General features: G+C 36.5%; 1 protein-coding gene and 1 long non-coding RNA gene across 2 annotated transcripts in view; one reads left to right on the top strand and one right to left on the bottom strand.

Annotated features, from left to right (window-relative positions):
• The window catches only part of GRM4 (glutamate metabotropic receptor 4), a 360,805-nt gene that overhangs the window by 202,592 nt on the left and 141,065 nt on the right, over positions 1-17,148 (bottom strand). The window contains exon 3 of the mRNA XM_026680391.2: positions 16,497-16,713. Within this exon, the coding sequence (XP_026536176.1) occupies positions 16,497-16,713 (217 nt within the window). The remainder of the gene's footprint in view (positions 1-16,496; positions 16,714-17,148) is intronic.
• LOC148131178 (uncharacterized) overlaps positions 1-17,148 on the top strand; it is a 75,741-nt gene that overhangs the window by 40,762 nt on the left and 17,831 nt on the right. The gene's annotated exons all lie outside the window — the stretch shown is intronic.

Raw genomic sequence — 17,148 nt, 5'->3', positions numbered from 1 at the left:
TTGATAAAGGGCATTTATATTTGATACAGAGGGGTTTATGATAACAGCACTAGACAGTAATTGGCAAATATATTACAGAAATTTCATGTCTATTTTCAAATGAATTATAGACTCCTATTTGAAAATTGACATAAAGCAGCATTAAGTTATTGTAACTGGCAACAGACACATGCAATACAAGCACTGTTTGGTGGTGTTAAAGATAAAGAAGTTAACATTTGGCAATAAAGTTGTTAAATTTAATAATCTTTTAGATTAAAGTAGCATTCTGCATTTGGCAATATCCAATGCTCAGTAACTAACAAGTGACAGTATTTGAGCACATATGTGCTTATTTATTAAAAAATTTAAACCATCTGATGGTCAAAACTCTCTAGGTGGTTTGCAATAAATTATTTATAATAAATGAGATTTGCCATAGCAATAAATAGTTTATATTATTGGGATGGCGAACTTTCACTGTAGATCACCAGTTATTTTCCTTTATTTAAAAACAAAAACAATAAACAGACTAGAAACCAAAAAACAATGAGTTCCAGTCCTGTTTTATGCATGAAAGCCAACTGGATGACTTTAGGCCAGTTCCTCTCAACCCAAGCCACTTGAAAGGGTGGTTACTGTGGAGAAAATAGGAGCAGAAAGGAATGTTAGTATGTTTGTTGCCTTGAGTAATTTAAAAAATAAATAAAGGTGGAACAAAAATTTTTTTGCATAATGCATATAAGCCCATATTCAGATATATAATTGTGTGAATACATGTGTAGAGATAAATAATAATAGTGTTAATGGATTAAATTCTTTGGCCAGGACAAGAGGAATTTTTGGCCTACCAAATAATGTTGAAATATAATTCCCACTATTCCTGATCATTGGCTATGCTGATAGGAATTATTAGTAACCACAATCCAACCATATTGAAAAAAATCAGAGGTTTCAACCCCAATTTTGATATTTAAATGCAAACCAATTGACGCATTTAGAAAGGACAGTAGAAATGAAATATAATTATTTCATCAAGCAGGCAAGTTTCAGTGTTCAGTCCTAAACTTCATAAGTTGAACTCCGAGATCAAATGTTGCCATCAAAATCCAATTTCCAGGGCGATCTAATTTTAAAATTTTACTCTGCTTCAGTATCTTAGGGGCAAAAAAATATTTTAATGAAGATGAGTCACCCAAACATAAGATTAAAAAAAAAAATAAGGAAATGCAGGTGGATTTGATTTTGTAGAGTTTAATTTTATGATGCTTCAGGCAAATTCGGACAGAAAACATTCTCCATGCAGTGCAGATTGGTTTGGGCAGTGAATTGCCTGGGTTCTCTTACATCCTTTATGCCGTTGTTTAACAGAAGGAGTGATGGAGAAGACCAGCACAATTAGCACCATCTGTAGGTGGTATGAGAAATTGTTGCTCCTGTTCACCAACATGAGATGGCTTTTGCCTCCTGGACAAAATGAAAACTCTTAATCGTTGTTTTCTTTCAGACAAAATCAAATCTCTTTACAGCCATAGCCTTTAAGGCAGGGGTGTCCAACCTTGGCAACTTTAAGACTTGTGGACTTCAACTCCCAGAATTCCTCAGCCAGCAAAGCTGGCTGAGGAATTCTGGGAGTTGAAGTCCACAAGTCTTAAAGTTGCCAAGGTTGGACACCCCTGCTTTAAGGTAAAGTCAAATAACTCTTCTAGCCACATCAGAACAACATCAGAAAATCACCATCAGAGGATTAGAGAAATGATTCCAGTAACACAAATTCAATAGTCTTCTCACTTTTGTTCTATTTAAGGGAGAAATCCTTGAGGCTGTTGCTGCAATGCTGCATGTCTTTGTTCAGCCCCAAAAGAGCAGAATTCCCAGCAATGCTCCCTTCTTCATAAAAGCTGCTACTTCAGATTGCAAATCTGCATTGCATATAATTCAAATTGACAGCAAAAGAAGGCTGCTTTTCCCTTATTCCCAACTCTTTGACAGACAATTCACATTATCACTAGTACACAGATGGAGCTACTAGGTAGCATTTGCAGATAGCATAGAAAGGATGGCTGCTAAGTCATTAGTAAAACATATACCTGCACTCATGCCTGTCAAAAACACCTTAGTACCAATTCTGTCCAATCTCTCACTTATATTTCATGTACACATACTGATAAAAATATATCCAAAGAGCATGTCTAGCTGTAATTTCTTATACTTTTTTTCCTATATATTTACTTAAGTTCTAAGAAAATCATGATGGGCCCTGTTTAAAGTTGGCCCACCTGCTAAAGAAAGAAAACAAAATACTCAGGAGAAGATTTTTCTTAGCAGTAACAGCTGCCCTCCCCTCATTAAAGAATATACCCTCTCCAGTGAAGTTCACCTACTTTGTTGTGGGGCACAACAAAAGATTGTTACACTTTTCATTCCATTAGGCCTTTTAATATCTTCAATTTATATTGGTATATTGTGCTTTAAGTGTAATGAGATATGTTTAAATGTGATACTAATTATTTTTTAGCCACTGCTGATTTATGTTATGGCTAAGTTTTCATTTATTGTATGTGTTCTTAATTTGATTTATACAGATTTTATTTGAGGTTTGTGTTTGTTGTTTTCTAAGCAATTTAGCTGTAAGGCAATTTAATAAATAGGTAAATTAATATCTATGTTTCTGGATAAACAGAAAGCAGTTCTGTTATCTGAATAAAAATCCATTCAAGCTACAGCACTTACATACATTAACCATACATTCTATCTGTTTTAGGTAACATCTATATTACATAGATCATTGGTCACATTACTGGTTAATCTTTGTTTGGGACTTAAATGGTAGTAATGTGTTCCTTGTGTTCTATTGGACCTATCATTCAACACCATCAATCATAATATGCATGTTCAGCTCCTATGAAGATGGATGTTGACACTGTCAACTTTTTTATTAGTGGGAAATTTCATCCAGTAATTATAGAAGAAGAAAGATCAACCTTATACTACTACATGTATAGTACTGGAAGATTCAAGCAGTTATTTTATATCAGTGCTATTATGAAATGTCACAAAGCAGAAGCCCTGTTTTCTTTCAGTAAGAACTTAAGGGGCCCAGATGCAAGCACAGAGCACTGCTGTTTGCATATATTTATTTTCATTTTGTCTCCCTGTTACACTATAAGAATTAAAGGAATTTGAAAAGTAGGAATGTGCCAAATTGTTGCAACTGAACCATGGGAAACTCAAAACATTTCTTCTGAAGTGTGAAATACCCCATTTCCCAAGTACAAAACCTGTTCCAAAGCAAAAGAGGCTGTTTTGAGCATTTTTCACACTCAAAAGCAGCTATTTCACATCTGAAACTTGGGGTGTTTCACATTCAATTCTCTTCTTTTTATTATTTAATACTGGCATGAACCCAGAGGGAAAGTTTATTTACTGTTCAGGATGTAATATCAGGAATATGCTGATGATGCCCAGTTTCACATTGCCACCCTGGGAGGCTATGAAGACAAAACAGGTTGAAGCTGAATGCATGCAAGATGGAATTGCTATTTATAAAGCAACGTTCTTGATCAGTTGTGATGTCATCTCTCAAGCATTATTCCTGAGATAGTAAGTTGATACCTTGAATGTCCTTTTGGAGTCACAGTAGACAAATAGAAGCTATGGCCAGAGGGCCTCTTGCCCAGCTTTCAGCCAGTGCATAGTTGCAGTCCCTTTGGGGATACAAGGAATTTGTAATAACAATTTATGTTGTACTACTGCAATGCACTATTCACAGGGCTGCCTTTAAAGAACATTCAAAAGCTACAATTGTTACAAAATGTGATGGGCCATTTGTTGGAGTGTGTACATCATCACAAAGGCATTATACCTGTGCACAAGACTCACAATAGATAGGCAGATGCAGTTCCCAGAAGGGCCTTTGTGTACCAATCTTCCATCTTGTGTACCAATTTTGGCTTTTCTGGAATAGCAAGCAGGCTTTATGCAGTCATTTAAACCCTTGGGTTATTAAATTTTACTGTACATGGCACAGCCTCTGAGGTCCACTAAGAAACTTAGCTGGTCAATCATTTTCTTTTTACTTTATTTCAGTTGATTTTATGCCACTTCAATCAAAAAGTGAATGCATTAACTGAGTGTAACACAATGTAATCCTGGTTAACAGCCTGCAATTCAAGGTGCTGGTTGTTATGTTTAAGGGCGTACATCAAAGATTGCCTGGCTTATTACTCATCCCCAACCACTCAAGGAAAGAGAGCTTGTTGAGAATCTCTTTGTCAAAAAAACCCAATTCAGCAACCTTCTTGTGGGAACAAATAGAAAGAAACATACAAACCAAATTACGTGAGGAAAAAGAAGAAAGAAGGATTGATTGTATCTGAAGCAAGATGCTTCAAAGGAATACTTCTTTGTCAGAGGACTGAAAAATAAATGAAATAACCTGCTAACATACTTACAATATACTCAACAAGTTTCAGGTGTGAACTCATTATATAATTTGAAATAAGAACTATATACAAGAAATCCACATGTACAAAAATACAAAACAGGACTATGTAAGGAGACAAGCTTATTATTTATCTTATTTATTTGTCAAACATGTACAAGATAACAAGTATAAGTATGAACATAAACAAGAACAAAGGAAGTAAATACAGATTAAATGAGGACAGTAAGACAGGGATGGTAGGCACGCTGGTGCATTTATGCACACCCCCTTTAAGGACCTCTTAGGAATGGGGTGAGGTCCACGGTAGACAGTTTGCAGTTGAAGCTGTGAGGGGTTGAGGCTGTAACAATGGAGTTGGATAGGGCGTTCCAGGCATTGACCACTCTGTTGCTGAAGTCGTACTTTCTGCAATCAAGTTTGGAGCGGTTTATCTTGAGTTTGTATCGGTTGTTTGCCCATGTATTATTGTGATTGAAGTTGAAGAAGTCGTTGACAGGCAAGATGTTGTAGCAGACAATTTTGTGAACTATGCTTAGATTGGACCGCAGGTGGCATAGTTCTAGATTGTCCAGGCCAAACTTTTGAGCCTGGAGACATAGGGAATTATATTGTGAATGGAGGAGTAGAGTACTTTTCTCAAGAAATACTTCTGAACTTGCTCAATTGTATTAATGTCTGATATACAGGGCGGGTTTCAGGAAGATGAGCTATATTTGAGAATTGGTCTGGCAAAGGTTTTGTATGCCCTAGTTAACAGTTCACAATTCAACAATTGTGAAGAAGCTTCACAAAATAAGGTTAACAACTCTTAAAGCCTTTTTGGCAATGCTGTTACAGTGAGCTCTGGGGCTTAGATCATTTGAGATAAGTACTCCTAGGTCCTTGACAGAGTGAGGGTAGTCTATGACATCATTACCACCTAACTTGTATTTGGTGTTCTGATTGATTTTTATTTTTTTTTACCAATTGTAGGACAGAGCTATTGTTAGTTGAAATTTGGAGTTGCCAATTGTGCGACCATTCTGACACATAGTCAAGGTCACTTTGTAGAGCAGCAGCATTGCCACTGGTGTTAAATAATTTTATGTCATTGGCAAAGAGGATGCAGCTGCTTTTAATGTTGCACATAGGTTACTGATGTAAAGCAGAAAGTATGTGGGTCCTAAGACACTGCCTTGGGGGACATTGCTAGTAACTGGTGCTGGATTTGATAGGACCTTCCCTATTTTTAGCATTTATTGCCTGTTTGACAGGAATGTGTCTATCCACTTGTGCAGGGGTCCGGAGATGCCGTAAGAACTAAGTTTCAGCAGTAGTTTGTTGTGCACCAGTGAATCAAAGGTTTTGCAGAAGGTTATGTAAATTGTGCCTATTGCTTTACCCTGGTATAGAAGTGTAGTCCAAATGTTTCTGCAGTGTAGGAATTGCAGATTACATGACAATTTTTTTCTGAAACCAAAATGCTTGTTAGAAAGTAGGTTGTTTGTTTCTAAGTGTAGGGTGATGGAATGGTTTATAATTGATTCCATGACTTTACAGGCGACGCAACACCGTGAGATTATTGATCTATGTAAATGCCATCTATTTTATTCACATACAGTTTTTTATGTGTTCCAGTGTAACTTGAAACCTGTTGAATATACTGTTATTTATTTTTCATGTCCTCTGATGAGGGAGCATCCCCACAAAATGACTTCATCATTTTGGTGCTTTCAAATCCACTCCTGTTGATTGCCTGGATAAGTTCCTGCAGTTTTCTGGCAAAATTTTGAAGGGGACTTGCCATTGCCTTTTTCCTAGACCTGAGACAGAACCAAGGCTTTGTACACTTGGCTTTGTACCTAAGACAGGACTAGAACTCATAATCTCCTGACTTCTAGCTTGGTGTTTTATCCACTACACCAAACTGCCTCAAAACATATTGGGATTCAAATCCCTTTCATGCCAATCCCTTTCTTTATCCCCTCTTATAGAATAGACTACCCCATCCTTAGTTTGCTCCTGAAGAGATATGAAAACATAGCTGTTCAGGAAAGTATTTAAGGACAAATGACTACTACTGTACTCCACTTGTGGCACATCTGTTTGGCTGTTGTCAATGACCATAAGCTGTTGTTTGTTTTAATTCTATGTCATATTGGTTGCATAAGCTGCTTAGAGCCTGTCAGAACAAAGTGGTGTAGAACTCCAACTAAATGAACAGTGGCCTTCCCCCAAAAAAGCATGAAAAACTGAATACTTCCAAGGGCATTAGTGATTGATGTTTGTCTTCTTGGTGTTTTTATGGTGATCTTGGGATAACATTTTGTTCTTACTGTGGGATTAGCCCAGTGATGACACTTGATTATGTGCTGCATGTGGATATATGCCAACATAGATTCACAGAGATCTTTTATTGATTGGTCAACATAATTCACAGAAAAAGCAAGATTTCCCTGTACTTTCCATAGCTTTCCCTGACATATGATGGCATATTTGTGTGTTATTTCATTCAAAATTTGTTATTTGAATTTCATACATGAAATGCGCATAAACTATAGTACTAATGGAGACAAAGCTTGACAGCCCCAACACTAAAGAACAAAAACTGATAAATTAGTTTCTCTGTATAAATAAAAAGCAAGCAGTTCTCCAAGCTCCCATAGCAGAGAAGCCTAGAATTAAGACAGTTCCTATTTATAGCACTATGATTAGAAACTCTCCACTTCAAAGTTTTTATTCCCTTTATCCATTTATAAGGCCATAACGCAGTTGGACTAGAACTAAATAGCCCAGTGTCCCACAGATCTCACCAGAACCTAATGTGCCATTCAGATACAGTTAAATTAGTAATAGACAGCAGTCTGTGCTCCACAGGACTTTTTCTGCTTCAGAAAACACTCTTTAGTCCCCACTTCCCCTCTCTTCATGGCTTAGGCAGTAGAGAACCAAAGGGGAAACGAACTAGTTTGGATAAAGCAGAAAGCTCTTACCATTCTCAGCTTATTGTTTCTTGCTGTATATCCTGAGGGGTAAAGTTGGCAGAAACAGGCTTTATCATGAGGAATACCAGAACAATTCTGCAAAGAGGAACTAAAAGGCTGAGCAGCCATGAAATGCATATGATTTCCCTTTAAGTTCTTGCAGAACATGCTGCAGTTAGGATGATTATGTGAGTATTTCTACAATAGCATTTTTCTATTAATGTAGATGTGATTGTCTATGCTCTCTTGAGATGTCCGGCACTTCTATTTGAGACAATGTGAGTATGACTTGAGAGATGGAGGTTAAAAGCTAGGCTGTCTTATAGAGACTTCTGTAGAACCAGTGACATGGTTGTAAAGTTCTCCATAGTGTCCCTCTAAAGGAGAAGGTTGGTAAAGATGATAGAACTTGCTGAAAAATATTGACCTGTTTGATTATAGAAAAGAATATATATATATATATATATATATATATATGTGTGTGTGTGTGTGTGTGTGTGTGTGTGTGTGTGTGTGTGTATATATATATATATATATGGATCTTTGGTTATTCGGGTTTTCTCCCGCGTAAGATTCAAAGTATCTAGGCAACGTTTCGGCGAGGTCCCACTCACCATCTTCAGGCTGGTGCTTTCGGCTTAGTGCCAGTGCAAGCAGTGTGTGACCGGAGCTGCCATCTCTCTATATATACAAGTGGTGGGGGATGGTGTGCTGGGCTGGTTGGCTGTGCTGTAGCCTCTTGATTGGTTGATGGAGTTGATGTTGGTATAATGGGCTGTGTAATGGCCTTTTGTTGTAGAGATATCCTGGATCTTGTGCTGTCATCTCCTGGGTCGTTAGCCTCTTGTGTTTTAACGGCTTGGGTAATGGGTTGTGTGATGGGCTTGTGAGTTCTTTTGTTGTGGTATCCTGGGTCTTGCGTTGTAATCTCCTGGGTCATTTGTGTTTTGATCTCTTTTCGATTAGCCTCCTGTGTAGTAACAGCTTGGGTAATGGGTTGTGTGATGACCTTGTGAGATTTATTGCTGTGGTATCCTTGGTCTTGTGCTGTGATATCCTGGGTCATTTGCTGTGTTGTGACTTCTTGAGTTCTTGAGGTGTAATTTCTTGAGTTTTCTGATGTGATGTCCTGAGCGGGTGGCTGTGATGTAGCATTTTGGGTTTTTAATATGGCTTTGAGTTTGGGGTCTGGGTCTGTGTTCGTTTGGCTTCGAGTTCGGTGGTCGGTGCCACATCTTCATGGTGGGGGTCAGTTCGCTTCATGTATGGTTCAGAGGAGTTTGAAGTGGGTAGTGATGCAGCTGCAGTGCGGCTTCTGGTCTGTGGTCGTGTCTCATCTTCTGTGTGGGTGTGAGTCTGATTTTTACGTGGAAGTGTGGTGGTGGCATCTTGTGTGGTGGTATATATATATATATATAATTACCAACTGGAAACTCCTTATGGACTTTATGTGTAAAACAGAAAAAAATGAATTCATGATCTATGGTTTTGATGATTAGATAGACTAGATTATAGGCAGAAGAGAGTCATGATATACCTTTAGAGAAAGGGGTAAATCTGAAAAGATGATGAGAAGTCACTTATTTAAATCTTTTTTTTTCTTTTCTTTTTTTCTTTCATCTTTTTTTCTTTTTGCAATTTAACTTTCTCTTTTATTTCTTCCTTTTTTCATACTCTGTTCTAGTTTGCATAATTTTGAAACATTATGAAATCATTTTGAATCATTGTGAAAGCATCCAATTAATTGCAAACAAGAGTGACCAGACCAGATCAATTTCAGATGAACTGTAAAGAACAAAAAGTTAATATTTTCTTAAAGTTGAAATTTGTAAATATAAATAATTTTTGTTGCCAGCTTATGAAAAAGAGATTGGACAACCATGGTATAAGGTCTCCTGTTAGAATAGGGGGTTGGATTAGAAAATTTCCAAGGTACTTTCAACCCTTCTATGTTCTATGAATATATGTTGTATTATTTTTACTCTTGTTTTTAAACTTTTAGAAAAAAATAAAGGGAGAGAGAAGGAATGTTGGTGACTCACTGCTGATGCCGCTTTGCAGAATGGTAATCCCTTTTAAGCATCCTGTATCAACAGTCAGCAAAATGCTTTCCTCTTCTTGACAAATCCCTGCCGTGTTCTGCTGACCACAGAATTTCAAGTCTTTGACAAGTTAAAGTACCTCCCACAGGGACAAGCCCACTACATTTTGTGAGCTGTATAATGGAGAAAACATTGTAACTCATTAAAATCTGATAGTATTTGTATACATCTCACATACCAACTTAATGAAAGAAGAGGAAAGACTTCAGTTGTTTCTTTTTCCACTGTCTCCAACCTTCCAGATGCATGAAATTATAACTTCCGTCATGCCTGGCCAGTGGCAAGCTGGCTAGCATAATACAGATTGGTGGCATTCACAGAAAAGGTTCATAAAAATCAAGATGGCAGTCACAGCAGCATCATTTAATCCTGGGGGCACCGTGGTTAAAGTGCAGTATTGCAGGCAAATTCTGCTGACAGCGTGAAGTTTGATCTGATGTGGCTCATGGTTGACTCAGATCGGTAAAATGAGGACCCAGATTGCTGCGGGCAATATGCAAAAAATGTTTACACTGTGAACTGCCCAGAGAGTGCTGTAAAGTGCTATGGGGTGGTATATAAGCCTAAATGCTATTGCTGTTAAAGCCCCACATCTTATATTTCTAAATCAATTCTAACTGCCCTGTTTGACATCAAGTAGTTAATCTCTGGGCATTAAGCACTGCAAGACGCATTGCTTAGGAATCTGCTGTTTCTATCAGCTTAAGGGAAATAACATGTTTTCTTCAGCATGCACTAAAACTAAGTGGAGCTAGGACCAACTGTGGAAAAGATTTCAGGATTTTAAAGAGTGACATGGGTTTCTTGAATCTCAATATAACTTAAAGATTTGGTGTTAACCTTAATATCTCCCTCTCGACCAATTATTTAATATTTTTAAAATGATTAAAAACTGGGGTTTACCACCTCTGGTTTTGGGTTCTCAAAAATCTATCAAGTTATTGGGACCTCTAAATTGTGCTTTCTGCATCCCTGGCTAGGCTATAGTGGGGTGTTTTTTTAGTCTTTATTTATTCAATAGCCCACAATTGTATGTATTTGTATGTGGTTCTGACTATAAACAATAATGATGCAAGGCTTATAAATGGCTAGATTCAAAGATGTGTGATCCCTGAAATGCTCTCCTTCATTTATTGATCTCCTTCAGCTTTGAGGCAACTGCACAGTAAAATTGAGTTTCAGTGGTACACAAAGCATGATTGCTTGTAGAAACTGCAGACCCAACATCTGTAATGCCTCCTCAATGCCCATGGAGTTCCCAATACATTTCTAGAAACATTACAAGAGTTAATATGACATAAGATTGCCGAGTTTTGTGAGATTTCAGGGTTCTCATGGAAGTTCATATGGGTTTTTAATGTTCCTATCCAAGATCTCTTCAGATTTCAAGGAGACGTGGCTAAAATTCCTAAAATCTGAACATTTAATGAGATTTTAAATAATTCTTCTTAAAAATATTATATCCTGGAGAATGCACCAGACCTACTGCACAAGGCGATCTGATGATACACAGCGCTTTAAGATAGCAATATTGTAATAAATATTCAGAGAACCTAACACTGCTACTCTTGTGTTATTGCTATATTAGTATCTTTATCATTCCTTGTCACAACCTGCTGTGGAAAGGAGGACTTATTTTTACTGATACATGATGAATGAGAAGAATGCATTAAGAGACTGCTGAAATATGGTATGGGAAGCTGAATGGCTGAATCACCTAGTATCGATCTTCTTTTATGGACCAAGATTTTGTTTGTCAAACATCTACAGAGCAGGCACAAATCTACAGCTGAAACTTTTACTGGCAGGAAGATACAAAAATGGGAGATGCTCCAACTGTTGATTTTTTTTCCCCCCATCACAGGTAGCTATTGAAGTCTCAGAGCTGCTGTCTATTAACAGATGGTACTTCTATATTTCAGCAGATATATATTTAGAATACTCACTGAAGCAGAGCCCATTCTTATAATTTTACCAGGCTGTGAGTTTATATCATACCACTCAGCCATCACTGTAGCAATGTGAAGTCTGTCTTGATTTGTGTTGTATATTGTCACAGAGACGGCTGGATGACACTATCAGTCCCTAGTGCAGAAATGCTCTTAAGACATGATACAACTAAGGCAGTTTGAAATGCCTCAAAACAAGCTTTGTTCATCCCACAAAACAAACTATATGAATTAAACAACAAAGACTGAAGTGCCATCTACTGGAGTTGTAAGCATTCGCACAAAGTTGGAACTCTTCTCAGATTTCTTTTACCATGATACGTCATTGGTTGGATGGAAAAGTGGGATATAATGGGTATGTAAAGCATGGCTTGTTAGCATCTTTTCTGCAGCCTCCACAATCCCATCATTCTGGATGAGACCTGATTTTCAGCCTTATTTTTTTCCTTTTTTTCTTTTCTTTTCTGTTCTTTTCTTTCTTTCTTTTTGATGCAGGGGATATTTGCTTATTTTAGAGTATGCTGAGGATGAAGAGAATAGACCCTCACAAACATGAGTTATGGAGTTCCACCCTTGCTATGCCATTTATATGTATGTTGTCCTGAAATTAATAGAAGTTGTGCATTCCCACAGTAGGTTAAAAAGGATTAGGTTTGGGTTAAAATTTTAACTCTTACCATTTTAATGTTTATACTGTTTTATGTTTTAATGCTTTATTGTACACTACTGAGAGCCACTCTTTGAGGGATATGGGCAGTTCATAAATGTGAGGGAGGAAAGGAAGGAAGGAAGGAAGGAAGGAAGGAAGGAAGGAAGGAAGGAAGGAAGGAAGGAAGGAAGGAAGGAAGGAAGGAGGAAAGGAAAGAAAGAGAAGAGAAGAGAAGAGAAGAGAAAAGAAAAGAAAAGAAAAGAAAAGAAAAGAAAAGAAAAGAAAAGAAAAGAAAAGAAAAGAAAAGAAAAGAAAAGAAGAAACTCAAATATAGGTTGAGACAAAGAACACGCAGTTCTATACAACCTCAAAAAAGATTTTTAACTTTAAGTTCCCAGTTTTTGATACAGGTTCTTATGTTAGCAAAATAGCTAATTTAAGTGTCACCATAAATAATCAAAACATAAATATTTATCCACTGGCATTAAAATTTGGTCAAAGGAATAAATGAAAGAGGAGAGAAATATACACGTACACACATACACACACACATACACACACATATGTAACCATGACCTGATTGTGTGTTCAGGATACCTGTACTTCCTACAGGGGATGAAGCCCATGTTTGTTGCATTTTATGCTTTTCTTATATTTCTTACTGAGGCAAAGTAAAGGTCAAGGTAAAGGTTCCCCCACACATACGTGCTAGTCATTTCTGGTTCTAGGGGCAGTGCTCATCTCCATTTCTAAGCCAAAAAGCCAGCGCTGTCTGAAGACATCTCCGTGGTCATGTGGCCAGCATGACTAAATGCTGAAGGCACACGGAGCGCTGTTAACCTCTCACCAACGTGGTCCCTATTTTTCTACTTGCATTTTGTATGTGCTTTCCAACTGCTAGGTTGGCAGAAGCTGGGACATGAGCTTACTCCATTACACGGTGCTAGGGATTCAAACTGCTGAACTGTCGACCTTCTGATTGACAAGCTCAGCATCTTAGCCTCTGAGCCACCGTGTCCCACTGAGGCAAAGTAGCTAAATCTATAAACTTAATATTCTATAAAGTTCAAAGAGGTGGAATTTACACACTCAGTGGTTTGTACATTCATGCTTCCCTAAGAAAGACTAATTATTTTGATAGCAGGTTTGATTTGGGGGGTAGTAATGCCCCCCGAATCCCATTTGAGGCTCTTAGCATTCATAGATGGTGACAGAAAAATGATTTTTCCAACTATAAAAATGAAAGCAGAAGTTACACTTGGAGGCACTCTCATTTCCATGTAGACTTTTGTAGAACAACAATTCATCATGACATATGCTCATTGCATCAGGAGACAAATATGTATAGCTACGGTTTGCATTGTGACATAATCACACATATATAAACCATGTTTCCATCATTGTGCCTTATTATGGATATCTATACATTCCTACCTTTTCATTTCCTCAAAATAGTCAGCTGGATATATTTTTTTTAACAATGGAAAATGAGAATGGTTTAGATTGTCCCTAAACCTCAGGAAAAAATGGCGTAAATATTAGACATTTCAATAATATTACCTCTGTTTCAGTGGTGATCAATGGATTGTGTTTCAGCTCCTGTCCTTAGGATACTTACCTACTGATATTACAAGTACCTGGGACAAATTCTAACATAATTCTCTATCTCTCTGCAATGCCCTGCAAACTGCTAGTCTTTTGCAAATAGTTGTAATAATGAATCCAGCTTAGACTGTGCAATTAAAAAAGCTTAAGCAAGATTTATAGCAGGATTATATCTGCAGGGTATTGTCAATGTCTAACATTTGGACACTATGTGGTCCTTAAAAATAAGCAATTACAAGAAGCTTGATGTGCTGTATAAACATATAAACACAGACGCTTTTGCACAAAATTGGAAAATATACCTCTTCTGATTAATATAGCAGATGGAGAGAGAGGAGGAAGCCACATGCACAAATATCTATCAACAAAGCTTTTAAAGAACCAATCGTATTTGTCAAAAAATCTCTGGAAGCTGAAAAGCAATTCTGCAGGTTTTCCCAAGGTCTGTATCCATGGCTGAATTGTCATCTTTTGTATCAGCTCTATTCTGATGCTTTAAGTGGCAAACTGACCTAAAGAAATTTAGTAGACTAAGCTGTTTCTGTCAAAGAGATATTGTAAGAAAATAATTTTACCTGCTAATATGTATGCCCTTAGGCAGCTCTTAAAGACTCAAGAATAGAGATAATAAAAATAAGATAACAATTCTGTCTTATGCAGGTTATGTTTTATAACAAATTTATTCAAGTTTACATGTACAAAGATTAAAAATTTAGATTAAAAATGAATATTAACTAATAAAACTATAAAAAAGAAAAATGCAGAGAGAAAAAGGAAAAAATAAAAGGAATAGGTAAAGAAAAAAGATATATAAAGAAATGATTTCTCATTTCATCAAGACAAATGTAACTTCAATAACTTATCACTTTCTCTGATATTACAACAAAAAATCCTTTCCTACCATATCTTATCTATAAACAAATTTTAAAGCCTTATCATTCAATCATAGTCAGCAAATGCCCATTAAAAGTTAACAGGAATAACATATCTATTTTAACCTTAATCAAATAAACCTCTTTTATATTTCTTTACTTTTAAGACAATAGCTTATCACTTTCTTTAAAAATACAAAATATAGCTTCATCTTATAACTTATCTCTTATCTATGAACAAATCTTTAAAGCCTATCATTCAATCCTGATAAGAAAAATCCACTAAGAGCTAACAGAAATCACAACACATAGATTTTAACCTTGATCAAATAAGTGGACTGAAGATAGCTCCATGGAGAACAGAATCAACTATTTGATAGGATCCATCAAAAGAATCAGCTCCTTGGAATTCCTCTCCAGAACCAAGGAGAAGACCCAAGATTGTCCACTCAATGATTTTGGAAAGTTATAAACTTATAAATTGATTAAGAGTCCATATGGATTTGTAATAAGATTTTGAAATTAATTACAAGAACCCTTCTTGTGGGTTGTTTAAATTCTATAAAAATATTAAGATTTTGAAACTAACTACCCTTCCTGTGGGAAAATGTTTTTGATTAGAGGGGAAATGATAGTAGGGAACTTTGAAAGTTGGACACTAGAGGGAACCAAAAAGAATTAAAGATTATAATTAATCTTTAACTAATATAGAATGGAGCAAATTCAATGATATTTGGGAACAATGCACTCAGAAATTACTTTTAAGATTATCTGACATCGTTAAAAATGGATTTAAAAGCTATAATAGAAGAGAACAAATTGATATTGAGGCTGTTTCGAATATGGAATTAAAAATGACACCTTACAAGTATAAAATGGAAAAAGCTATACACTAAAAGAGAATATACATAGCTCAGGGTTGAACTATGGAGTGGTGTTCTCTGAACTTGGTTGCTTGCTTGCAGACATTTCATAACCCTATTAGGTAACATCTTCAGTATTAGGGAGTGTGAGGTGTGCTCCTTGTTTATATGCAGTAGCTTACTCTGCCAGTGTTGATGAGATTTGGTTTTCCGGCACACATGCCCCAAAGTAACATGGTTGGCATTTTGTATGTGCATAGGAGATCATAGGGTAGAGCAGGTTTATTATGCTTTCAGAAGAACAATAAATCTTTCTAGATTTATAAAGAGCCTGCATAAGACCTGAAAAGCATCAATCAGGTCTTATGGAATAAGAAGCCTGCAAGAAATCCAAATGTTCACTGTTTCTTCAACCCAAGTCAAACTGGCTAAGAAGGACAGTGCCCAGTAAGTAGAAGGGAAGGTGTATGTTCACACCAACCTGAAGTAACCAATAGTATCTGGCCAGAACCATCTCATCAACTGCATTATCAGTGATATACATCAGTGAAGACGGAAACATTGTTGTAAATTTGGAACAACTAAGGATGATTTTAAATTGCCTCAAACATGGGTTGGGGATGAGAGAAAGCCAAATAAAGTAGTTTTTGTGACCATTTTAATATAATCACTTTTCTGTTCACAGAGCAATTAAATGTTTTAAAAAGTCAGCATGTACCCATAAAGGAGAACTTCCATTTAATAGACCATGTCCAGTTGAATTATGACAGGAAATAGAATGTATACCCAATTGTTAGACAGTCTATGGGTTATCACCATTTTAAATACCTTAAGACAGCTATGTGGTTGCATTTCAAGAAATATAAGACTTCCAAAGATTCTTCTAAGCAACCCAATTTATAACAATAACTTCCTTGTCTCCTTCATACATTATCATTTTTATTCAATATATCTAATGGGAACCAATTATTCATTCAATTAATACTTTCAACACAGTGTCTGTAAATACATTATCCTGAAGCTTTGTAATGACATACTGTGACTTCCAAGGATATAAATTTACATACCATTCTCCCTGGATTTCTGGATGAAGGCTTCTACTCCACTTTCACCATAGCTCCCTTCAGAAGCTAAAGTTGAAACATAATTCCACTTGAATGCTTTAACAATGTCTACCATAGCCTGGGCTTGGTAAGTATCAGAGGGGACAACGCGGGAAAAGAAGTCATATCTACTGTTGTCACTCAGGTCAGGGGCTGTAGAAGCATAGCTTATCTGAGGAATCTGTGAAAATAAAAGGTCAAATCACAACATTAAACAGTAGAATAAGACTTAGACATCCCTAAACCATATCCTACTTTTATAGTGGATTAGAAACACTAAATAAATAGACAATGAAACTTAATAACATTTCAGAGCAAAGACAGATAGATTAACAACTATGTTGGATTTAAGGAGTTCCCTATATTCCACCAGATTTAAGTCATAATTTGTTGTCACAACATCTGACAACATCAATCACTCCCTGATACTGAGGAAGAAGATTAGACCAGGAATAAGCAACCCAGCACCATCTATACATGCTAGACTACAATATTTACAGTACAATCCACTCCCATTTGTCCAATTAGCTGAAATAAATGAGAGCCAATATTTATTTATTTATGGAATTTATACCTATTCACTCAAGGCAACTCAAGGAGGCTTACAGAATGTAAA

This window comes from Notechis scutatus, chromosome 3, assembly GCF_049901735.1.
Source record: "Notechis scutatus isolate UNSWTSFEM ecotype Mainland chromosome 3, rNotScu1.2, whole genome shotgun sequence".
NCBI classification, from domain to species: domain Eukaryota; kingdom Metazoa; phylum Chordata; class Lepidosauria; order Squamata; family Elapidae; genus Notechis; species Notechis scutatus.
Note: the sequence above shows the minus strand (reverse complement) of the source record. Positions and strands in the feature narration are given on the sequence as shown.